General features: G+C 37.2%; 2 protein-coding genes across 2 annotated transcripts; one reads left to right on the top strand and one right to left on the bottom strand.

Annotated features, from left to right (window-relative positions):
- The first annotated feature begins 175 nt into the window (after positions 1-175).
- On the top strand, positions 176-7,563 carry LOC117461934 (voltage-gated potassium channel regulatory subunit KCNG4-like). Its single transcript, XM_034103932.1, has 3 exons — positions 176-569; positions 2,400-3,240; positions 5,245-7,563. Exons 2-3 carry the CDS (start codon positions 2,482-2,484, stop codon positions 6,088-6,090), a joined length of 1,605 nt encoding a protein of 534 aa, XP_033959823.1. The 5' UTR covers positions 176-569; positions 2,400-2,481; the 3' UTR covers positions 6,091-7,563.
- Positions 7,564-18,813: 11,250 nt separating this feature from the next.
- Positions 18,814-22,897, bottom strand: LOC117443025 (gamma-aminobutyric acid receptor-associated protein-like 2). Its single transcript, XM_034078980.2, has 4 exons — positions 22,659-22,897; positions 21,034-21,089; positions 20,768-20,940; positions 18,814-19,026 (listed from the first exon to the last, which is right to left on the bottom strand). Exons 1-4 carry the CDS (start codon positions 22,690-22,692, stop codon positions 18,936-18,938), a joined length of 354 nt encoding a protein of 117 aa, XP_033934871.1. The 5' UTR covers positions 22,693-22,897; the 3' UTR covers positions 18,814-18,935.
- Between the last annotated feature and the right edge of the window lie 2,136 nt (positions 22,898-25,033).

Here is a 25,033-nt window from a genome sequence, read left to right as displayed (position 1 = left end):
TTTTACAGTGTAGAAGAAGAGAGAGCTGGAGATAGCAGGGAGGTGGAGGGAGGGGAGGCGGGTGAAAGTGGGGGGGGAGGAGGAAGCGGAGGAGGAGGAGGAGCAGGAGGAGGAGGAGGAGGAGGAGGAGGAGGAGGAGGAGGAGGAGGAGGAGGGTCCTGCTGTCAAACAGAGATGAGAATACAGCGGCAGGTTTAGGGAGGCCACCGCCGTTAGATAATCGCATTTACTTTCTCCTCGCGAGCGGCGGTGACCAATGGAAGCGGAGCGATGATCTGTGGATAGGCAAATCATTTTAATGTAATTTAATCCAACTCCGGAGCTGAGGCGACGTGTGCACACCGGGGAGGCTACACAGACACACGGCAAGCCTGCAAACTTCAGAGCGGATCTATAAACTGTAATAATACTTCTTCTGCTGAGCGGAGGTCTGATTCGATCTACAGTTAGAGCAAATATACAACAAGTATGTCTTAATTAACGAGGAGCCTCTTTGGTACAGTGTAACAGATGAAAACATGCATGGAACAAATAACAGAGACTGAGGCAGAACACCTGCGCACTGTAAGGTGAGTGAATACTACCGTTTTATTTTGAATGCTATATTAGAAGCCAGAAAATAATACTATTTTGTTTACAGTGTAACTTTAGCACGCGGTTAGTTAAATAACAGGTGTCCCCCAAAATGTCCTGCAGCTAACTTGTGTTTCTAATTAATTCAAACATCAGAGTAAAGACTTTACTCTGCTTTCCAGTGGTACATGTTTTTCCATTGGATTTCATCCTGACCAAAAGTGGTGTTTATCATGATTCGTGAAGATTTTTCGCTTTGTCTTTTTACAATTGTGTATTAATGTTGAGGATAGGGTTGTCGATGTTGGTTGGACAAAACAAAGTCCACAAAGTTGTCACATTGGCTTTGTCTAACACTATTTCTCACTAAATGCAAACCTAACAATCAATCGATAAATGGGAAAAATAATTATTCCATAAAAAAAATACAATACATTTTTATTCCAAAATACACACATTTATTTGGCAATGGAATTGGAGTTAAAGTGAAATACTCAACTTCAAAATTATACTCATGTACTTAGTGAACTTGGTTTGTCTCAACAACTTGACAGTCAGCGTTGTATCATAAAGCTTTCAGGGGCAACCTAACCAGGCATTACAGTTGATGATGTAGACTAAATATAGCTCCGTCAAATGTGCAAAATGTTTGATAGTGCACTTGTAATAGGATTTCGCTTAGGATTCTTTCTTATCAACACAAGTTGCAGCATACAAGCTTCAAAAACATTTCAGCAAAAAATCCAGCCATGTAGATTGCATATTTATTAGTCAAGGTTTCATACAACCATTCCTGAGATGACTGCCTCAATGACAATACAAAGGTTACAATGACATTTATTTTGTGGCTCTAAAAGCATTGGAAAATAACATTTGAAACAGCAACATCTCTCTCTGGGCTTTCAATTCCTAACATCCATGCAGGAGAGCTGGAAACTACAGAAATACTGTTATTGTGTATAGTATGTGCATTTCGTTTTGCTGACAGTATCTTTAAATTATATTTTAAATATAGAAACACTGGAACTCACAATCACAATCATCCATTTCTAGATTCTAGATCTAGAATTGTATTTAACTCCATAATTATCCACATAAAATGCTTTAAACAGTAATCAATGGAATATCTCTTTGGTAGAAATTAGTTCCAATGAAAACTGTTAACAGTAAGGTCAAACCAAAACCAAAGCCACCTGCATAGCTAAATACCACTATAGGGTCAGACATAATGTTTTTGCATCCAAGCAGATGTGTATATATTAAAAATACTGTTAAAACTGTAGTCAAATGAGCTACATTTTTGTAGGCCTTGTCGTCGTCGACATAAGGAATGGTGGCCTCTCTGGCTTTTTTACACCACTTTTCACACCGAGCTTGAGAGATTTTGTAAGGTCACTCAGCAGCCATGTAAGGGTTGCCATGAATCAAGGCATGCATTGGTGTGAAGACAACAGGAAAGGGTGTCAGGGCTAAAAGTAGAGTGCTGTGATGTTTTTTTTAACAGCATTTCTTTTCGCTTTTTCTAACCCACATTACTGAAATATTAGAAGAGCACTTTTTTGTTCTTATTTAATGAGCTAATTAATACATTATTCAATCAACAGAATTCCCCTACCTGTGTAAAATGAATGATGTCAATGAATGATGGCCCAGATTGGAAACATACTGAAAAGCAGGAGCCCAAGGACATAACCTTGCGTTCCTCCATAAATAAAATGTTAGTTTGAGGCTTTGAAAAAAGTTTGTTATTTTATTAAAATAAATATCCATAAGGACTTGATATAAGAACAAATTACTTTGTATTTAACTTTTCTTCTTTTTTACAGCTTTAGTGGATCATCCTTCTAACCATCCGTGAACTGGAGATACAAATACTTGCTCCATCCCGTCACACATCCTGAAGCCAACATGCCTATAATCAGCAATGCCAACCACGACTTTAGCACTTTCTCCATTAGCAGCGATGACAGCAGCCTCGACCGCTTTTTTACTGAGATCCCAGAGACTGAAACTATCAAGGGTGTTTACTTCCAGCGAGCCCAGCTGCTTCGTGACCCCAAAGCTTCGTATGTGGTCGACCACACCCTGCAGGTTCTTATCAATGTGGGAGGAAATCGCTACACATTTCCCTGGAGCACCTTGGAGCAGTTCCCACAAAGTCGTCTTGGACGTCTGCGGTCATGTACCACCCCGGAGGACATTGCACGACTCTGCGACGACTATGACGAGACGTGCCAAGAGTACTTCTTTGACCGAAACCCATCAGCCTTCAGGGTCATCCTCAACTTCCTTGCGGCAGGGAAACTCCGTTTGCTTCGAGAACTGTGTGCAGTGTCCCTCCATGATGAGCTTGACTACTGGGGTGTGGACCCAGGCCATATGGAGCGTTGTTGCCGTCGCCGCATGATTACCCGTGTGGAGGAGGTGGTCGAGCGAGAGCGCAAGGAAGAGGAGTGGAGGCAGAAGAGGGTGATGCTGAAGAAAAGCGCTACAGAGGTACAAAAGGGCCATCACAAACTGACCTGGATACTGCGAGAAGTGGTGGAAAACCCTCAGTCGGGGTTGGCTGGGAAGATATTCGCCTGCCTCTCTGTCGTCATGGTGCTGGTCACTGTCATCAGTCTGTGCATCAGCACCATGCCAGACCTCAGAGATGAAGAGTCCAGGGTGCGTATTAAATCTATTAAAACCACAGAGTGAGAACTATTAGATGTTTTGTGTCAATGAAATGTACTACTCAGCCCTGGTTACTTATCAGCACATCACAACAAAAATAATCATCTAGTGTTACTAATGATTACGTGTTATCACTAATCACACTAATGGTACAAACTATATAATTAAGTATTGCTAGCCTAATGCATGACTTACAAATAAATTCTTGTCGCTCACTTTGATCCAATGAACCAAAACACAGTCTGTGAGGATTATTGTCTTAAGAAATGTTTGATCCAACCTTAAAGCTGCACTCATGAATAATTATATCTCAATAATGGATCGGATTACTGAGTTATACTTGTAAGAATGAACTCTGCAGACCCTCAGCGTGTGTATTAATATATTTCAGTGGCTTTAAGCTCATTGTTTTTCTGTCCGGCTTTACTGTTTTCATTCACTCTAACCAGTTCATCAGCAGCATTTTTAATATTTTGTATTTTTAGCTTAATACAAAAACTGATAAGCACCTACAACAGACATTGATAGAATGTTTAGGAGGAACATTTATAATGACACAATTGTCATAAGATCTTTATTAGGCTGTAATATGTTAATGTTATTTTTACGGGAGGCCAACACAATTATAATTAATGCCCATTTGAAACATGTTGTTGCATTTTTTAATAGTCACCCAAGTAATAATAAAATAAAATGTAATAATCTAAAATGTAATTTGTACTTAAAAATATATATAAATGTATGAAATAGTTTGATTAATGGGAGACAGTTTTAATAGAAAAAATACAGGCACGATTGATAATCAAAGTAAGGGATTTTTGTAAACCTTAAGCGTGGGGCGAAGAGTTGTTGAGAAATGTCTTTTGCCAATGTGACTGTTAAATCACAGATTTCTGATTTGTGTTTGAGTCAACAGAAGCACACAGGCTGGAGCATTGATTGTATAACTAACTCTCATTCTGAAGAGACTGAATTAGCTATTTGATTAAGCTGGAGACGAGATTGATTTCTCCCTGATGAGGCCTACAATCAATCACGCAAATCAAGACTCAGACAAATTAAATAATGTTTTGTTCAAGCTGAAACTTGCTTTTTATACATAGTGAATTGATGATAGTTGGAATAAACAATCCTCTGGGGTTGTGTTTCCAAGCCAAGATTCCTTTTAATTTCTGGAAAGCCGTGTTGTTTTTACATTGGAGCCTGGCAGACACCTTCAATGTGAGCCATTTGTTTAAACTTGCTTTAGACAATTTGCTTGACAGGTGGTGATAAAGATGACATAGAGCTGAATGTGTACTTGTCAAAGAAGACAAATGTTGTGAAGGTTGTGGTCATTTATATAACAATGGCCCCTTGACGTCAATAAGAACTAGACAAGCAGCAACTGCAATATCAGATGTGCTTGAAAATATACGAGCTTAGAGCTTTGAGGCCTGATATGCCTAAGGACATTTGCTATTGCTAGGCTCTTATTTATCTTTTTCTTAATATAACTTTCTTCACAAATAATTAACGCTGTTTTTGAGTTGTATACCATTTGCGAAAGAACTCTTGATTAAAACTATTGAATGAAATGCTACCCTTCATGTTTCTCTTGTCAGGAAATAGAAAGAGGCTCATTATTTGCACTCAAACAACTATAGATCAAGTCATTGATACAAGCATTCCTCATTAGAAAGTCTTGTTTTCTTGTTCCCTGCTATCTTTCAGTCTGCTTCCAAAGTCTCACTGAAATTATCAACAGATTTATTTCTCCCACTCAAACGATTGCTAAAAAGTTGGATCAAAAGTAAAACTAAAAGTTACAATTTTAAAGACTATTTTCAAGGGACAAAAACCTCGGCAATTAAAGGTGTTTAACGCTCTTTTCATTAGCAGTCTATTTTTCCGTAACGTAAAAAGTAAATAGATTTGACTTGATGTGTGACTTTGGTGGTGACCCTTTTATGTTTCCCAGTGTCTTCTTGTCAAAGTTCGTCTCTGTGTCTGCAGGGCGAGTGCTCCCAGAAGTGTCAGAGCATGTTTGTGGTGGAGTCCATCTGTGTGGCGTGGTTCACTTTGGAGTTTGTGATTCGATTCTCCAATGCTGAGAGCAAGCTAAACTTCATTCGTGGACCCCTAAACATCATCGATGCCATTGCCATCCTGCCCTACTATGTCTCCCTGGTTGTTGATGTCAGAGATGTGTCTGAGGAGGATGTCATCATGCGTGCAGGTAGCAGAGGTTACCTGGACAAACTGAGTCTGATCCTGCGCCTGCTGCGGGCGCTGAGGATCCTGTACGTGATGCGGCTGGCTCGCCACTCTTTGGGCCTGCAGACATTAGGGCTAACTATGCAGCGCAGCATTAGGGAATTCAGCCTGCTGCTGCTGTTTGTCTGCGTGGCCGTGACCCTGTTCTCACCTCTGGTTCATCTCGCAGAGAGTGAGCTGGCGCCATTTGCTGCCACGTACCCTCAACACAGCTTCAGCAGCATACCGGCCTCCTACTGGTGGGCCATCATCTCTATGACCACGGTGGGGTACGGCGACATGGTGCCACGCAGCATCCCTGGACAGATAGTCGCACTCACAAGCATCCTGAGCGGCATCCTTATCATGGCGTTCCCTGCCACCTCCATCTTCCACACTTTCTCCCGCTCATATCAGGAGCTGAAGCAGGAGTACGAGCGGCTGTGGAAAGAGGAGAGAGGCGAGGAAATAGCTGCTGAGACAGAGGAGAGTTTGTCCAAAATGGAGTTGGCACCAGATGAGTTTGCGTCTATGTTGAAGGAGGAAAATGACAGAGGGGTGTTAAGTAGGAGTCACCAATCCACACTTCCAGCAACAGCTTTTTAGTTTGACCAGGAAGAGAGCAATCAGACTCTTTCATTCGGTAAGTATGTGTTAGAAATGGTGACACTTGACAACCTACTCTATAAGCACATTTAGACTCTAAAGGACTGTTATATTGTGGGCAGTGTATTACACTTCTTGTCTGTTCCTATTCATGATTCATGCTTTAATACTTGGCGCTTCAAACAAACTATCTAGTACTTAAGTAGTAAGGTTATTATGCATTATTTTATAGCAGCAAATACCATACATAAACACTTTACCATAGCTTTCTGTGTATGCAAATATAGACTTTTATCTTACGTCAACTATCGTGCACATTTAAAAAATATATATTTATATATATATATATGCACTCGTGCACTCATGCTGTTTAACCATACACTGACACAAGGCTTTTTCACTTAGCTTTAGCGGTCAGTCATTAGAAGATGTTATAATATCCCTTTAAAAAATAATTGGAGCTTTGTACTGTTACAATCGTATTCAGGACGCTTGTTAGCGTAGCCTGCTAACCTTAGCACTAATTCCTACTTGATGTTAGTTTTCATACACGTTATTTAAAAAAAGAAAATGAGAGGTTCTAGCTAGCAATACTCATCTGGTCCAATTGTGGTGGCGGAAAATTAACAGAATGATAAAACTAACAACAATAACTCCTTTAACTGTACCAGGGTGGCATAGAAACGAATGGCTACTTCATTCAGATATTATTATTACCAGTACTGCTGGTAACCTTAGTGTTAATACAATCGTGAAACAAACTGTGGTTAGCTGGCTAAAACCTTTATAGTTTCTGTCATCGCCTGTAATAATGAAACAAGCACATTGAACAGTAAATGCTGATATGAAAGGGAATCTATTGCTTTGCTTAATTTGTTTATTAGGTAACAATTAAGCTGGCGAAGACAACATGTTAAATTGTCTTCTGCTGCACATTCCTTCATAATATAGTATAGTATATAATATAATATATTGTGCATATTTTCTGAGATTTTGTAATTCAACAGTCACTTTTTTCAAATCCAATAGAAGCAGAGATGAGAGACAGCTAAATACACTTCATCCAGCTAATAACCTCATAGCTTGCACGTTTTGTTTTTATTTTTTATTTTTATGATCACACTTTTTACCAACTCTAATTCAGGTGTTGGAAGGTCCTTAAAGGCACTATCAAGCTGTATTATTAAGGGACAATGCTTTCAATACAAACAACTAATCGTGACCAAAATCTTCACTGTGATAGATAACACAGCACAAGTGTCATGTTTTTGTCAGTAGATTTTTCAGAGGATATCAATTTGCTGCCTGAAAGTAGTATTACAATATTCTTAAATGCTGTGGAATATGTTGGGAAGCAATGTTTAAGACTTGTATGTATTGGACGTTTAATGTAGAGATTCTTGTCTCTTGCCTCGCTGTTTGTCTAACTTCCAGACACTTTTAAAATCACAATAAACTCTTGTTTTAACTGCCTGAGAGTATGAATGGTGTGTTCACTCTTCATCAAAGTTATGTAAGCTGTATTTGACAAAGAAACCATACTGTAACTCCTTACCATGTAGCACCAGTTAACTTTGGAAAAATAGCTATTACCTTCTGATAAGGACCGATCATCTTTAGATCAAAATACATGGTTGGAAAGAAAGTGTAACGTTAATCTTGAAGTTAGCCGGTAGTGAATGAAACAATTAGTCATCTAATTACTAACAAAGAATTACTAACAAAGCACTTATATACTAATAAAGGACTGGCTTATCTAAAGCCAGTTGAGTAGCACTTGAAATGCTTGGCTCTATGAAACCTGATGTACTTATATGATTCTGTTTTCTTCAAGTTTGTATCTTCTTGGTCGAACGCACTTATTGTAAGTCGCTTTGGATAAAAGCGTCAGCTAAATGTAATGTAATCTGAAGGAAAATTCCACAAAATCTATCCATCCCTATATTCTCTGCTCATTATAGTGTGACTTGTAAATCAAAATGTATGTTTAAATTCAGTGTAAAGCTAATATTTCTAAGAAGTTGGATATCTACTTTGTTTACATCCATGTTTATTAGCTTGCAGACTTCTTCTTTGTCATTGTTGGCACATTGCTGTTTATCTTGGCATCTAACCAACACCTGATCAGTGGAATGGTGTGAAAGCGATTGGCAGGAATGTCTGTCATATCATGTACCCACTCTTAAAAATACAGCTCCAACTCAACAAAAAAAACACCCAGAAATGTATTGCATGCATGTTAGGATAATGTAGTTTGTTTTTCAGGTATCAATTCTGCTTTACAATTTAAAGAGTTAAGGGGCTGTGCAGTGATGGAGGAGATATTTATATATATATTTTTTTTTTGTCCTGTGAGAACCACTTCAGGGTTTCCATAAAAATTACTTTGTGATAATGCATTTTCCAGCTGATCCAAAGGGCTTTTAAAATAGTTAAATAGTATGTCAATACTTTTTCTCTGACACCAGTTATTATTCTGTACTTGCATTCAACTGATTTGGCAATTAAATCCAACATTTAGCATTTTCGTTCCTCACAGAATTATTATTTAAATGAATGCTAAACAAAACATTTCTTCGGTTTGTGTGCACATTTTGTCCACTGATGCATTTGAAAAGGAGCAAACTCTCCTCCGCACGCTGACATCTGTTGTTAGTGTTTGGAGAGACAGATGGAGCGTTTTTGAAGAGCCTCTTTCAGTCTCTCCAGAACTTATTCAAACACTGCTGCTGGCACGATTACGTCCACTCAAACCACAAACAATGGGGACATTGAAAAGTCACCAACAGTCACTTTTTCTTATTTGCCACCGTCCTCTTCCTTCTCCTCAAACCTGCACCACATTTATTTTATTGAACACATCAATAATTATAATGCACATCATATATATTATTAAAATATTGACCAATCTGCATAATGGATACTTTTACTGTTGGGACTTTAAGTATATTTGATACAATACTTTTGTACTTTTGCTTGAGTAACATTTTGATTGCAGGTATTTTCCTTGAGTATTCCTACACTCAGGTACTCCTACTTTTATTTATGCACAAGTACTTCTCCAACATATGTGTAAGATAGAAATTACATTATTGATTTGCATGTGACCTATATATGAAGTATTTCCATGCTATGCTACTTAAATATTTTCCTTCACTACGAAGGAATAACTTTACTTTGCAGATTCTGATTATTAATACAAATGTAATCAGCATATATGATGCATTATTATGAATAAGGATAAGCATTCACTTTATCATTACCAATGCATACTTAAACTGCCATCATCAGTCAAGGTATTTGATATTTCCATATATTACTATGACCAAATATTTCATTCTCACCTTATCTGCACTTTGTTTTTGGTGCTAAACATCAAATAGTGGCACACTAACATGCTAAACTAACTTGTGCTAAACCTCGGCATTGTCATTGTGAGCATGTTAGCTTGCTAACGTTAGCATTTAGCTCAATCGTCCCCTCTGTAAAGCCCATCAAAGCTAATTAATACAGCTAAAAGACCAACAAATGTATTGCTGAAAGCTTTACAAAATCCGATACTGGTGTGCACATTTATAATTTACATCAAATATTGTTAGACAATCAAATTCACAAACATTTGCACACATTTATTTGCATAACCAAAACACAGAGCCTGATTCCCAGTAGTGGAAGAAGAAGTGATCAGACTTTTTACTGAAGTAAATATCACAGTGTATACACAAGTAAAGCTTTGCATGATTCAATACCTTACTTTATATTCTTGGATTAAAACAAGTGATGTGTTAATGTGTTCATCACTTTAATGAGCAGCGGGTAAAGGTGGAGCGCACTTGAGTTAACAAAAATACTCCTGGGAAGTTTAATCGATAATGCATAGTCATATATTTGTTGATTACTTTTTTATCAATAATCCAAATCTAGGAATTTAATGTATGTAGTAGTGTTACTTAACAGTGGTGTAAAGTAACTCCACTGCATATGTCAAATAACTTTCAACACAGAAGCTGCAGTGTTTGTTCCCTCCTTTGAAACAATATACAGTATATAGCTATGTTGCATGAATGTAAAACAGCTTTAGTGAGCAGAGTGAAGGTTACTCTGTGTCTCGCTTTAAACCAATGGCCTCCAAAATAAAGACAGCATAACATCTAACATTAAATACAAAGATAATATTTTATTCTAAAAGGGACAGTTACTGTGTAGGAAAAATACATTTACAATGTTTTCCAAATATTAATTTAGGACGTGTCATACACACAAATGAGAACTCATACATCTTAATATTAATTCAGTAACATGCAGTAGTAGTTGATATTGTCTTATCTTAAAAGACACTCACAATGTGAGTTGTATTCTTTTATTCACATGGTTTGAGATTGAAACCATGTTTAGATGGTGACTCCTCGAAAAGTGCCAATTGTTTATTTGCGAATTGCAGGTTAGGATCAATACAGAACTTCTTCAGACATGTTGTGATTCTGTAAGAAAACAATTGCATATTGTTAGAAACACAAGAAAACAAAGTGTCATTAATGCAAAGCAGCCTAAAACCTGCATCAGTATAATAGGGTATTGTTTGTTTTTAACAGAACTAAATCATCTCAAAAGGCTCATAATGTTGAGTTGTGAATGTTAAACTACCTTTAATAACAATCACTAGAATTATTATTATTGTCGCATTACTTATGCATAAATGTGTAAGATCAATTTCACGTAAATGTTTCACGTTGTGTAATTTAATCTGTAAAATGTTAATCATATTTTGTTAACTACATCACATATGATACATGCACATGTACTGTATTTTGAATCTGAATCAAATCTCAACCAAAGTAAGTAACTAAGTAATCATAGCTTTAAAACGCTAAATATTTCCCCAAATTGTAGTAAGGTTTCAAAATAAAGTAGCAGAAAAAAGTATAAAATCAGTAGAAATGGTACTATATTTAAGTACCAGACATAAACAGTTTACATGCTGGTTAACTAAACAGCTCTCTCTGGTGGAGGTTTTTGGTTTTACTAAAAGAACACTGGGTTTTGTCTGTGATCTTTTATTCAATGCTTTATTTTCAAATGATTTATTTTACTGTTTGTTGCTTTTGCTCCTTGATAAGCAGCTGGCACTGTATGTCCTGTCACCACTGTTGTGTTTTTAAATGTGTGAATAATGCAGAGCGTTGAACATGCATTCAGTAAGCCTTAAGACTAGACACATAGATTCAAGATTATAATATGAAAATGTAGTCCATTTACCATTAACAAGTAATCATTCATTAATAAAATAATTATTTAAGATGTGTAATTGCTACAATATGAGGTACTGTTACTTTACTTTGCTTTAATTATTAGTTTCCTTAATTATTACTTTCTATTTCACCCAAAACATTTTTTAATAATATAATATTTATACAATATTCATACCTTGTATTATTGCTGCATTTACATAAACTAAGAAACACATGGGGTGTATTAGATTAACATGCACACGTGTATAAACTTACACAATTGCTTGGGATTCACAGTCACTCGGGGTCTTCGCCATGTGTGTCACCCTTTTTCTGGGAATTTTTGTTGTATTGAAGCCATTACAACATCCATCCTGTGGTGCTGATGGTCCGACCGGAGCTGTGAACACAAACAAACACACACTTAATACCAAACACAGTTTACATTGACAGCTCACAGAGAAATCCAGCAAAGATACTGACCGGCAGTGCAGTGACGCAGGACGCAGATCAGAAGTACGAGAGTCACCAGAGTCTTCATAGTTCAGAGATGGCAGAGCTTCTGTTGGGATGAAAGCTTGTAATCTTCAAGGTTTGAAGTGTGATAGAAACCTGCTCTGTGCTCCCTGTATTTATACAACTCCTGCCTCCAACAGCTCCCCATCATAGCTGAGTCATGTTCTCAGAAAGCAAAGTTCTTTTTTCCCCTTACAGCTCTCAACATCTGTTTTCTGCACTATAGAGGAAATGTGACGTCAATAATTACATGTAAAACAATTCTTCAAAAAGTGTTACACAGAATATGGATAGGGCTTTTGATTGTTGCTTTCCCTTTAGATTTCTCTGGATATAACTGCCATCATTATGGAAGGCCTTTTATCTGCAAGCTCACACTTCAATATAACTTTACATCTCTGTTAATTGCTGCACAAATATGTCTTGGTATCCCAGATTAAAAACGTAACAGCCTTTTTCTTAATTGTAATAAAATCACAAATATAAACACTGCAATGAAATGCATGTTGAATGGCAGTGGAAAACTGAACATTGACTCCATACTTCAGTACACCTTTCAGAAGTGAAATGCTGCAGAACATTCAATCACAAATTATCGTTCCAAAGATTAGTCCTTTACTCTTTTCAAAATCCCAGATCTTTCTGATTCATTTAGGCATTGCATTGTGGGACATTAATGCACACATTCAAAAATCAAGCATGTTTAAGTAATATATGCTGTCCATCATAGCAGTACTAAATAGTAAGCATAATGGTAGAATTTTTCAAATTAGGATGAACAGCAACATTCAAGTACTAGATGCAGGTTAATGCATCATAAAATAAAATAAAGTAAAGCACTGACAGTAGCCACGGCACTTGTACTTTAAGAACAATGTGTTGTTTGTTCTTTTACATTGATGAGGTTTGGAATGCAAGACTTGTAATGAAGTAGTTTTATACTTTGATATCGCTACTTTTACTGAAGTCGATTATTTTAATACTTTTTCCTCCACTGAGCTTTAGTTGCCATGGTATTAGAACAGTACATTGTAGGTGATAATATTTCAGCAGCAATGGAAATACATGAATCTGTAGCACTTCAGTTCATATTGGAAGTTTATGCATTATTAGTAGTACATTAGTAGTGTATTGTGAGAGCTGAGATTGAGTTAACATGATGAGACTTTCCTTCCTCATCCGTTTACAACAGAAAACTTGACATCAGCATTTCTGAGAACAATGTGTAGCTGGATTTACATTGAAGAAGTCATTAACAAAAATGTGTTTTCACTTCATCATTCTGATTATATGATGACATAATTTCATGCACCTGTATATTGCTGAAATCTTCCGTGTAGGTACAATTGTATTGCTACACACATTAACAGGCATCATTGTGTGAAATAAAAATAATATTTCTCTTTTGTTGGCAAACAGTAGAGAACACTGATAAGAGTCATTATATATTTATATACAAGAGAAAGAGTAGTGGGCCGAGTATGGTTACCTGAGGAACCCCAAGACTAATTACATTTGTAAATGAAAACGTGTTTCAGTTCATCAGGACTTCTCTTTGATTCTTTACTTTTTCGCTCATTGTGAAGCTATGCAAGGAAAACGAACATGTGTAAGGGTGTTAGTAGGAAGGCAGGACCCAAACACAGTACAAAACAAGAGGTCACGTAGTTTAAAAAAAGCGATCTTTAATCCACAAACAATCCGATAACCAAGAAAACAAGGAAAAACTGAACATGTACAAACCGGGGAACAGGAACAAAAACCAGTACACAAGGAACAAGAGCCGCGTTTACACTGCAGTACTTTTCCCACAAAGGTTCATGCGAACTTAGTTCTTGCGAACTCTTTAGTTCTGACATCACTTCTTCTTCTTCTTCTGCTTTGGGTTTACTGGCAGGCCGCAAACCACTTCACGGCGTATACTGCCGCCCAAAGTCCCCGGCCGGAAGTCCCCGGAGTTGGGGACTGGCTTCAGTAGAAGCTGCTGGGAGTCCCAGGTTCGCATGAACTACTTTTAGTACCGGCTCTTTTTGGTGTGAACGCGATCATGAACTAAGTTCGCATGAACCTTTGTAGGAAAAGGTTCGCATGAACTACTTTTAGTACCGGCTCTTTTTGGTGTGAACGCGATCATGAACTAAGTTCGCATGAACCTTTGTGGGAAAAGTACCGCAGTGTGAACGCGGCTCTTGTACTCAGATCAGTAACATAGCTTGAAGAAATACAGGGTAGGAAAAATCCTGCATTTAAAATATTTTAAAAAGTGTTACCATAAAAACATGTAGTTCCAAATGTAAAAGGTCTCATTATGCAGAATTGTGAATTATAGAATAATATTACAATTAAGTACGTCATATTTCATTATTTGATAAAATCATGCATTTAATGTTGCATCTGATAAAAGTGGAGCTATCTACTTTTTAATATCTCTCTTGAACGGTGAATAAAGTGTTATCTTCACCTATAATATTACATCATAATTTAATTTGATGATTATATCATTAATATAATTCAGAAAAAGGCAGCAGAAGTTATTGGATACATTTAGTAAAGTAAAAAGTACAATATTTCTTCTCTAAGAGAAAATATGAAATAGCAGAATACATTTTACATTGGCCTACAGTATTTAATTAATTGCATTTCAACCACCAAGTGTCTCACAGTTAGTTTCTCATCCAGGCTCTGGTGATCAACAGAAAAATAAACAGACCCTGACAACTTTTCTTTAAGGATCAAAGGTCAACACACAAGAGGCGCATTCACACTGCGGTATTTTTCCCACAAAGGTTCATGCGAATTTAGTTCATGCGAACTCTTTCCGAGTAAATCACCAGAACGCCGACACCTCCTCATCTCCACCGCTCCCATGTTTGATTTTGTGTTTCCATAAGTTAGTCTCTCTGCGTTTCTGCGCTGGGCTAATGCTAATGATAATAATGCTAATGCGAGGATAATAAAATGGCGGCTTCACAAAACTTTTTGGGAGTTTTACGGGGCGTGGTTTGCAATCCGCCCAGCCAATCAGAAATATAGCTCTTTTCTCACAAAAGAGCCGCTCGAAAGTCCCTGCTCTCTAGCAGGGACTTTCGAGGGGGTAAAAAGGTTCGCATGAACAAATTTTAGTACCGGCTCTTTTTGGTGTGAACGCGATCATGAACTAAGTTCGCATGAACCTTTGTGGGAAAAGTACCGCAGTGTGAATGCGCCTAAGGTGAGTTAGTATTATATGCATGGCCATTTTGTTGGTGAAGTATACCTTTAATACCAAATTCATGGCAATCACTTTGAACAACTTCTATTTGACCATGAGAATGATGATCTGTCAAATTCATGAGAAAGTTAACGCATATTGCCTCAGTGATGGAGAGAGAAATGGTTTCCAAGAAATCTTTGTTTTGAGGATGAGGAAGTGTGGTTAAAAGCACAAGCAAGCTTCCTTTCTACACCCTCTGAGCTTCCAATGAGGGAAGTGCTGCCTGTTTACTACCAAGTATGCAGCATGGTTATAGAAAGACTGCTAAGAAAAGACAAGGAAGTGAAAGTATTAAAAGAAAACGACTGAGTAAGACAATTTTAACGTTGACAGAATGGAACTTACTTCATTAAGTGCATACATTCCATGCAAGGTTGCAGTGTTGGTACTCAGATTATTTAATTAAGAAGAAGTAAAATGGTCTTAAAGTACTTCATTACATATGAAAGTCCTGATTTCAATATTTGACTTAAAGGTGGGGTAGGTAAGTTTGAGAAACCGGCTCGAGATCGCTAGAATTTGAAAATACACAACCGGAGAAAATCTGCCACTTCCTTATAGAGCCCCTCCTCCAACACACACGAACATGACCAATGAGGGCACGAGATAAGTTTGTGCCCCGATGGAAGGCTGACAGGCAGGTAGGCCATCGTTGTACTTTTTACAGTATTACGGCTAATAGCCTACAGATGAATTTTTTTTATGGATTTTTTGTCAAAGCACTTCAGATATTCATTGCTATCGGGATGTTAAGAGCATTCCATGGAATATAACAAAAAGTGTATCTCGAGCCGGTTTCTGAAACTTACCTACCCCACCTTTAAAGGTCCCATGTCATGGCCATTTCTACTGATCATATTTCCATTGTCCACTTGAATAGATTTTAAATTGTGCAATTTTCCAAAATCACATTGGTTTCTCATACAGCATCTCTGTATATGTGTATTCACCAGGTATTCACTCTCTGTCCTAAACGGCTTGTTGGAGCATGGAGCATGTGTTTTAAACAGTTTAATCCCTTTGTGAATTGTTTCCACTTCCGCGCCGTCCTTTCATTTCTTCATACAGCGGGAATCCAAATGAATTAATCCTGAGTCCAATAACCATCAAAGTCACTCCAATAGTGCTCATTAATTACGCTTTCATCCTCCTTTAACAAAATACTTCACATCCATCCAGTTTGTGACAGTTGTAGCATTTTGAGACTTTTAAACTTTAATTACCGCTATTGCACCCCCCCCCCCCTTTTGTGTGTGTGTGTGTGTGTGTGTGGGGGGGGGGGGGGGGGGGGCGCAACTTCCAACAGCAGTCATTTGGGGGGGCTCTTGGGAAAAAAAGGAAATGAGTAAATATACTTAAGTGCTTTCCACCACTGCAAGGATGTATACACTGTTCATAGAGCGATGTAATAAAGGTGATGACAGATATCAATAATAAAATGTGCCATAATAATTAGATAAGATTTAATAGTGGTAAAAGAAGTCTTGAATACAGTATGAGCGAATACTGTATAAAAGAAAAAAACAGCATACTATAGACATCTTGCGCCTCAGAGTAAAAGTGAATATAATGTGTGTATCCAGGGGTGTAACAAAGTTCTCAGAAAAGTATTACCATCAAAACATGTAGTTACAAATGTAAAAGGTCTCATTATGCAGAATTGTCAATTATAGAATAATATTACAGTTACATAATATATATACATGTATGTCATATTTTATTATTTGACTATAATCATTGATGCATTAATGTGTTCATCAATGTAATGTTGCAGCTGATAAAAGTGATACAACAAACTGTACTTTTGGGTATCTTATGAATTCCCTCTTGAACGGTGAATAAAGTGTCTTTAATATTACATCTTAATTTAATTTGATGATCATATCATTAATATATCTTAGAAAAAGCAACAGAAGTTATCAGATAAACGTAGTAAAGTACACTACAATATTCTTTCTCTAAGTAGAAAATATGAAATAGCAGAAAATGAAACTATACCTGATTTTACATTCAATATTTAAGTAATTGTACTTTCAACCATGTGTCTCACAGTGAGTTTTTCATCCAGGCTCTGGCATTGGAGGGAACTTGGATGACAATATAACTATAATGGTGTGTTGAGTATATTGTAAACTTTTTCATTTTTCAAACCTGTTAGATGAAATGGCTCAAAGCAGCTTGAGCCAAGCTTCAAATATGTCATGAAGGCTTCATAACTAAAAAATAAAGATCAGATGTATAAAACTACGCAAATATGTCAAGCTTCGTCTCCACAGCAACATGCTTTGTATCATTCAGATGCATTGTTACAGCAGGAAGGATGTAAGAATGACATGTAATAACTAGAGTATTTCAGATTTGTGTGATTTCAGTAAGAACCCAAATGTATCTCTCGTCATTAGACACATGCTTGCGACTCATTAGCACCACCCAGAGCCCTAGAGAGATAGGGCTCTGGCACCACCTAGTGGAGATTTCGGGCCAAAAGTACATGGACCCCTGTTTATGTGATATTCAACATGCGAATATTAAACCACTGGAATTAATCTGATTTTGGCAATCTGGTACCTGGGAGGGAAGTGTTCAATGTCGTAGAAGCTATTCCTGTTATGTATACAAAATGAAATGTGGTAGACAAAATAATAAACACCTGGCAGTATTATAGCACTTCAACAGGACCACAAACTCCAATCCCAGCAACAAATCAGAGGTTAGAGAAAAGTCCCAAAACAGATTTCACCATAGCTTCTTCCGTGCTTTTCCATTAGTCATGTGACGCCCCCTCAGATTTCTTCTGGTGACCCCCCCCCCCCCCTGGTTGGGAACCACTGGACTAGCTGAATAAAGTAGTTGACATTTTACAGCAGAGCGTTTTCTTTTACTTTAAATAGCTTCTACAGCTTTGTACTTTTGCTTGAATGCTGGAACAACAATTAATTCAATGGGGTGGACAAAATAACAGAAACCCCCATCTGTAGAACAAACAACAGAACAACATCCTCCAAAATTATTTAACACTAAGGGAAAACGATCACCTTCATAAAGGAGCATTAAGTGAAGTTAGAATGCCTTTATATTAGCTTCGTGGGTCTTGGTGCACTTTTCTCACTGGTGTCTGCAGAATAAGAGAGCATTGAAGGAATACAAAATAAATGGTTTGAAAACAGTTTTGTTTGTAAACTTTACATTTTGTATATATTTAGTATTTACAAAATATATAGTGTATATGCATGTATCTAGTTGTCGACAAAAGTATACAGACATAATAATGATATATTATTAGGCTTCAAGACAAATGAGCTGCTGTCTTATACACTCAATCTCAGCACTTGTACATGTGCATTATTAAAGTGCTCAAATAAAACAATAAAAACATCAACCAGGTTCCATTTGAATATTTTATTGTTTAGGTCATCCTAATTCAATTTCAAATATTTAAATTAAAAGATATTTTTAAATATTGCCTTTAAAGAGGAAGCATAACTAAAGCAAAATTCATTCACGCGTATTATTTAAAATGTGAAAAAAAAAATCAAAGTTCCTCCTACAAACAATCAAATCACAACAAGATAACACAAATAATTAAAATGTAACACACTATACACAACTGAATCTATGACTCTTTAAAGAACTGGTGCAACATGGGCCAGAACAAACACACCAGTGCGCTCATATATGTTTATCCCGTCAGGTAAAGCAGTCGTCCGTCTTTCTGATACGTTCATGTCTCTCAATCTCAATGGGGTTTCCCCGCCGTTCCTCCAGGGGCAGAGAGGGCTGTGATTAGATGTGGGGGTGGGGGGTGTCGAGCAGGTGAGGCCGGTCCAGATCGTGGTTTTCTTGCTTTTTTAAAAGCCAAAGGTGTTCTCCCCACTGTAAGCCACGTATAAAAAGCCGTCCTCGTCCTTCTCTTTCTCGTACAGCTGCCCCATCGTGATGCTAAACCAAGAAGAGGACCGTTTATAAATGATGTCTTCAGTAGGAACCAATTGTCTTACAACTTACAAACCAAATTAACAGTAACTGAATCAGTTTATTTTTGCTAAATTACCATTAAGCTTTATTCAGGGAAAACAAAGTCTATCTTGAACGAGAACTTACTCAAATGAACCGCTCATTGCAACCAACGAAAATAAAATCTTGTTCCAAGAAACCCATACCATACATTTTTCAATAATACTAATAGATACCCTCTTTCCAAACTAACAGCAAGTGGGTTGTATATTTCGTACCATCTAAGATAAGATGGGATACTTTACTGTCATAGTACAAATATACAACGAAATTCAGGTGCATTCAAGGACTGGACTCATCTAATTCCAGCTCTTCCTAGAAGCTACTGGAATACATACATTTTAAGTGAGAAATGAAATATTCAAACCCAGGACTCCTTATAATATTTACAAAATCCTCATATTGACATATTTGGTATTATTTGCATCTATCTGGAAAGACTGACACGCATAACAGATTTAGATAGTTTAGTGTAAAACTTTAACTTGATTCAGGATTATTCCCACAGTTATTACTCTACCGGACCTTCAGGATGGCACCAGATGTGCACCTCTACAGCGAGAAACATCTGGATGTTGTTAGGATTGTCTCGGTGTTAAATCAGCCTTAATGTCCAGTCCAAATCAAACATTAACTTGTGGTGTTCTGCAGAAAGTTAAGTTTTTCCCAAGTTGTTCTCCAGTTAATATTTTACAGGTGTGTATTCATAAAAAGGTACAACAAAAAATCCCTCAACCTGCCCTTCATATTCTTACTCCAGCGCCTCGACTAATTTATTTTCAACAAATGTTCTTTTCTTGAATATAAAAAGAAGCCCTGACACATTTTCACTCAACCATGAGAAGGAAATTATTGAGATACCAAGCCACAGGGGAAATTAAAAAAGGACAAAGTCAATTTATCCAGTCTGACAGGGATCCTTTTGATAAAAACTGTACACGTGATTTGACTCTAGTTTTATATCAAATCGTTTTTGATAAAAGGCATTTGTGTGACGCCAGAACATTACAGAACAAATGACCTCAGCCCAGCTTTGAAAGTGGCACCTTAAAGAGCTTTAGATAAGTCGATTCATATATTAAAAGAAAACAAATGCAACTTTCTTTGGCAAATCGATACTTACTTCAGTGTTTTTTGAGTCAAAAATTCGGAATATTTTCTGGTTAAAGCTCTCAAATATATTGACAACTGATTGACCCTTTTCTCAGAAATTATAGCAAACTATAACATATTTTGGACAAATCAAGCACACAAAACTACATGTCAAAAACCTATACATATTCAGTTTAAACTTCCTTTGGGAGAAGTACATTATTGCCAAATAAAGCGAATACAATGATTTATCAATTAACAAAAATGGATTTCAATTAATTTCATGTCTACCTCCTGCTGTCTGTTTGCAGGTTCACAAGTTTGTGTTTAGGAAGGATCTCTATCTATCTATACAAACATATGAACAGGTTAGAACTAATGGAGTGACACAGTCTAATTTAAGTCTGTTAATTCTTGTTGTGGACATTAGAGGGCACAAACTGACCGTCAAAACTGCAATAGTTTTTTTTAATCAGAATCAGACTCTGCAGCATTTTCAGGCTACTCGGCCTAGGAACTGGGAATCTTTGAAATTGATTAAAGCCCCTCCCCTCCCCGGTGTCTTGGCCCTCACCTGGACTGCGGCACTGTCTTGTCCACAAACAGGAAGATGGCCTTCTCTGAGGGCAGCTGGATGCGTTTCCTGATGATCCACATGAACTGAGCCACTGTGATGTCAGAGGGGACCAGGTACTTCCTCTTGTCGATGTCCACTATCTGTGATCCAGACACTTTCTCCACAATCACCTGACACAGCAAACAGAAGCATTGATTTTATAGACCATTAATGGATCACTAAGCAGGCTAAATCAGCTGCAACATCTCTGAAGTCTCACTTACCGGGACCCGGTCAGGGTACTTGTTTCGGATTTTGGCTGACTCTATGCATCGATGTTCTGGTGGACAAAAAGGAACATTTGAGTTAATGATGGGAGTGTTTGACATGACAACAAACTCCTGTAGAGAGACAAGAGGCAAGACAGTGATGGACAAAGATCAATACTTAACCGCTAATGTGAAAGGTTCACAAGCAGCTGCTGTGGATTAGGAGACAACATCCGTAAATCCAGTCACTTAAAATGTGAATATGCATCATCAATAAAACATCACCACTTAAAGGTGGGGTAGGTACGTTTCAGAAACCGGCTTTAAAGGTGGGGTAGGTACATTTCAGAAACCGGCTTTAAAGGTGGGGTAGGTACATTTCAGAAACCGGCTTTAAAAGTGGGGTAGGTATAAAAATACAGATAAACAAAAACTGAAAATATATATCTTTTTTTACATTTTACTATTGTATTTACATGTCTTCATTTTTGTAGTTCTTGCTTTTTATGATTTATTTTCTTGTATTATGTTTAAAGATATATAGCCAGACCAATGCCACATTTGTGAAAAACGATTTGCTTAATTCACTTTTTGTTGTTTCTTTACTGCTAATCAATAAATAGGAAAAAGATCAACTGATTATTCAAGAGTGAAAACTAATGCTTTATACAAATAGTGTATTTGAAACTGGATACAAACAACCTAATTTTCCCAGTAATCATAGGGGGTTATGGGTAATGAAGTCACTGACACCAACAATAACACTGTGGTTGCCAACTGCAGTATTCTCATTAGTTTTATACTTTGAACATTTGAAGCAGCTACACTTCTAATAACCACACATAAAACTCATTCTAAATAACATGGACACTATTTGTAAAGCCTGATAAACACTAGTAGTTACAATCAGCTGGCCTGTCAACAGGAAGTCGATTAAGACTGTGAATGCAGAGTGCTTCAAATGCCTGTTAGGTTTTGGTGTCATATTCCTAAATGCAAAGGGTTGCCCCTGTTTTATACGTGTTGTTATAATTCGTGCTAGTTGACATTATTTTAATATGGGCTAAACCAGCCCTCAGGCCTACCAAAACAACTTGTGTTCTGTCCTGCTGACGCCGGGCGGGCCTAAGGTAATACCAAGTGAAAAGTAGAGGAAATAAAATGATAAACTGTATTACACCACACATCCCCGTTTGTATTATCCAGCTGCTTACTGAAACTCAATACATAACGGAGGCTTTAGCAAGTCTCCTTCGTGTCAACATTCATCGCCAGCCTGAAACCAGGTTGTCGTCAGAGTTGAAATAAGAACAAAGACAGCACGATTTGTTCATATACAGGGACCCAACATATCGTATTTAAAGTAAAGACGAGATAAATGCCGTTTACATCAGCTGTCAATCATATTAGCTGATGTTATGTGTCGGTAGAGCTAGCTTGCAAACCAGAGCCTCCTGTATAAACAAAAGCCTAAAGGACAGGCCAGTCTGTGCTGCCCGAAGTATTTGAAAATATGTACTAATCAATAAAGCCTAATTACTTCCTCTATCACCCAAATATAGGATTCCTCTTCAGAAAGTGTAACTGAAATATAACAGATATTTGTTATCTTTAAAAACAGCAGCCTCCTCCTCCCTTACCCAAGGAGTGATCCTCTTTGAACATCCATTTCATGTTTCCGGCCTCTTTTTCGCTCGATGCAGATGAAAATGATAATAACCACGATACAATATCTTTCTTAAAAGCTGTCGACTGGATTGCAGGTTTTGAATTCAACGTAGAGACGGGCAGAGCTCAGCTCGCAACACTTCCGAGCAAAACAACAAACAACAAACTGAGCTCCTCTGGCTGCCCCGATGGTGATGTCACTCCCGGACTGATCTATTCCGCCGCAAACTGCAGGGGGGAACACATGGTGTGGACGTTTTAAAATAAAAGCTAGCAACAATTAACGCATAACGCAGTCTATGAAAGAACTCAATTTTTTTTAAACATGGACAATTCATGGACTGTTATTCCAAACTGTTATTAATTACTTGCTAACTTATAATGTAAATAGTTTACATTGTTAACATTTTCTCAGTCGTGGGCTGGCCTATCAAAAGTACACTGACTTCAATTCTATTTGTTAATCTGTTTATTAAAGGTGGGGTAGGTAATTTTGTAGAAACCAGCTCGAGTGCGCTAGAATTTGAAAATACACAGCCGGAAAAAATCTGCCACTTCCTTACAGAGAGAGCCGCTCCTCCAACACACACTGTTGCTATGTAGCTATTATGTATTGTTCCGTTTTGTTGATTTTTTACTGTTTATATGCTATGTAGGCTATACATGTGCTGTTTATTTCTATATTGTAATTGATTTAACTTTTCATTCATATGCAATACTTGTCTTCATGCTGCTGTGACAAAATATTATAAGTACCAAACCTCTTAAACCCCACGGACCCGCCGAAGCGTCTGCAAGCAAAAGTGTCTGAGGGCTTCTTAAGATGTAATAAACTATGAATGTTTTATGTCCATGTAACGGGAAGAAACTCAGCTAACTGATCTTTTTTATTTATTTTTTTAAACCCACAATGTTAACTGAAAGCCTCTGAATTAGCAACGAGCGAAAAATGCTAACAGATTACTGCACAGAAACTCACTCATAAAACCCTTATTATTTATCTTTTCTGCACATCCAACCCATCGATTCGCATCGTGAGATGACACAGAATCGTTTGGTACATACATTATCACTCTATGATAAGAACTCGATTTTTTTTTTGCTAAACCTCTCTAAAAATGTCAAATGTCACTTGTGTTGCATCAATCTTGATACAGGGTACTTATTATATATTGTACTTTGGATTCCTAAAGCTTTTAGTCTACTAACCCATCATCCAAGGGTAGTTTTCACTATAAGTAAAACGTAGTTTTTGGACGAACACTATAATTTACAGTTTTTTACTATGTTCAATCTGAATTTTCTTTAAAATAAAAAACATCTATATTGATTCTGACTTTTCTACATCCAACTCACAGGTTTATCATTACTTTGCGAAAAAGGATTATTAATGTTCCCCTTTTAAATGTGTAGTTATGGTCATTTCTTCTATAAATGTCATTTTCGAGCCTGAGACCTGAAAAACAGGCTTGGGTCTAACAGGTTAAACTACTCCTCACAAATGGCCATTTCAGAATAATGTATTTTATATGATAACATTATAATTATTGATGCATTAATGTGTTTAACTCTTTAACGTTGCAACTGGTAAAGATGGAGCTGATTTCTCTTACTCTAACATAATATAGGTAGAGCCAGCGCCATATAGACTGAGAGTTATGTCATCTCCGTTCATTCCAATGGACCACTTTTTTACAGCAATGGCGGATCGTGGAGCCTCTCAATCGTTCCCCGGAAGTTAGCGCCAAGGCTAGCAGAGCTATAGAGTTGCAGCATAGACCGTTCGTGACGGACTTTTAAAGGTAAGAAGAAGTTTAAAGATGTATATTGCGGATATTATCAGTACATCTGATTCAAATGAACATGTGTATTAAAGGATGTCAGTGGATTATCCCTAAATTAGTAGATTTAGGGAACGTTTACAGATAACAGATTAAGCTAGGATACCGAAGCAAGTTAGCAACACACGTTGAACAGCCTTTTAATTGTAAATTCCGTTCTCTTAATGTCATTTCGTCCAACGTGTTGAATTAGAGAAGAGGGGCTTCTAAACGGGATTGTATGCGGAGGTGGAGGGAGTTAAATATTAGATAAATATAACTTTGGTGCGTGTAAGAGTGAGTGTTTTTAGCAGAGCCATATTGTGTCCTTGTGATTATGTTGATTATTACCTGTCTGTATAATGTTGCAGCTCAGCTGATTTTGGATTGATGGCAAAGGGAGAGGGACTTAAGTGAGAGTGAAAACACAAGGTAAGTTTAATACTACTGTTTTATATAAGTAAGCATACTAAACATGTATTCTATCACTGTATTATATAAGTAATCTTGTTAGTAACCTACTGTAT

Source organism: Pseudochaenichthys georgianus, chromosome 3 (genome assembly GCF_902827115.2).
Source record: "Pseudochaenichthys georgianus chromosome 3, fPseGeo1.2, whole genome shotgun sequence".
NCBI classification, from domain to species: domain Eukaryota; kingdom Metazoa; phylum Chordata; class Actinopteri; order Perciformes; family Channichthyidae; genus Pseudochaenichthys; species Pseudochaenichthys georgianus.
This window is presented reverse-complemented; position numbering and strand designations above follow the sequence as displayed.

Bases quoted from the DNA above. Each gene is read 5' to 3' on its own strand.
- LOC117443025 (XM_034078980.2), bottom strand. From the start codon at position 22,692: ATGAAATGGATGTTCAAAGAGGATCACTCCTTGG. The intron at 21,090-22,658 runs GTAAGGGAGGAG...TTTGTCCACCAG, and splicing joins CAAAGAGGATCACTCCTTGG to AACATCGATGCATAGAGTCA. The intron at 20,941-21,033 runs GTAAGTGAGACT...TTGCTGTGTCAG, and splicing joins AGTACCCTGACCGGGTCCCG to GTGATTGTGGAGAAAGTGTC.
- LOC117461934 (XM_034103932.1), top strand. From the start codon at position 2,482: ATGCCTATAATCAGCAATGCCAACCACGACTTTAGCACTTTCTCCATT. The intron at 3,241-5,244 runs GTGCGTATTAAA...CTGTGTCTGCAG, and splicing joins TCAGAGATGAAGAGTCCAGG to GGCGAGTGCTCCCAGAAGTG.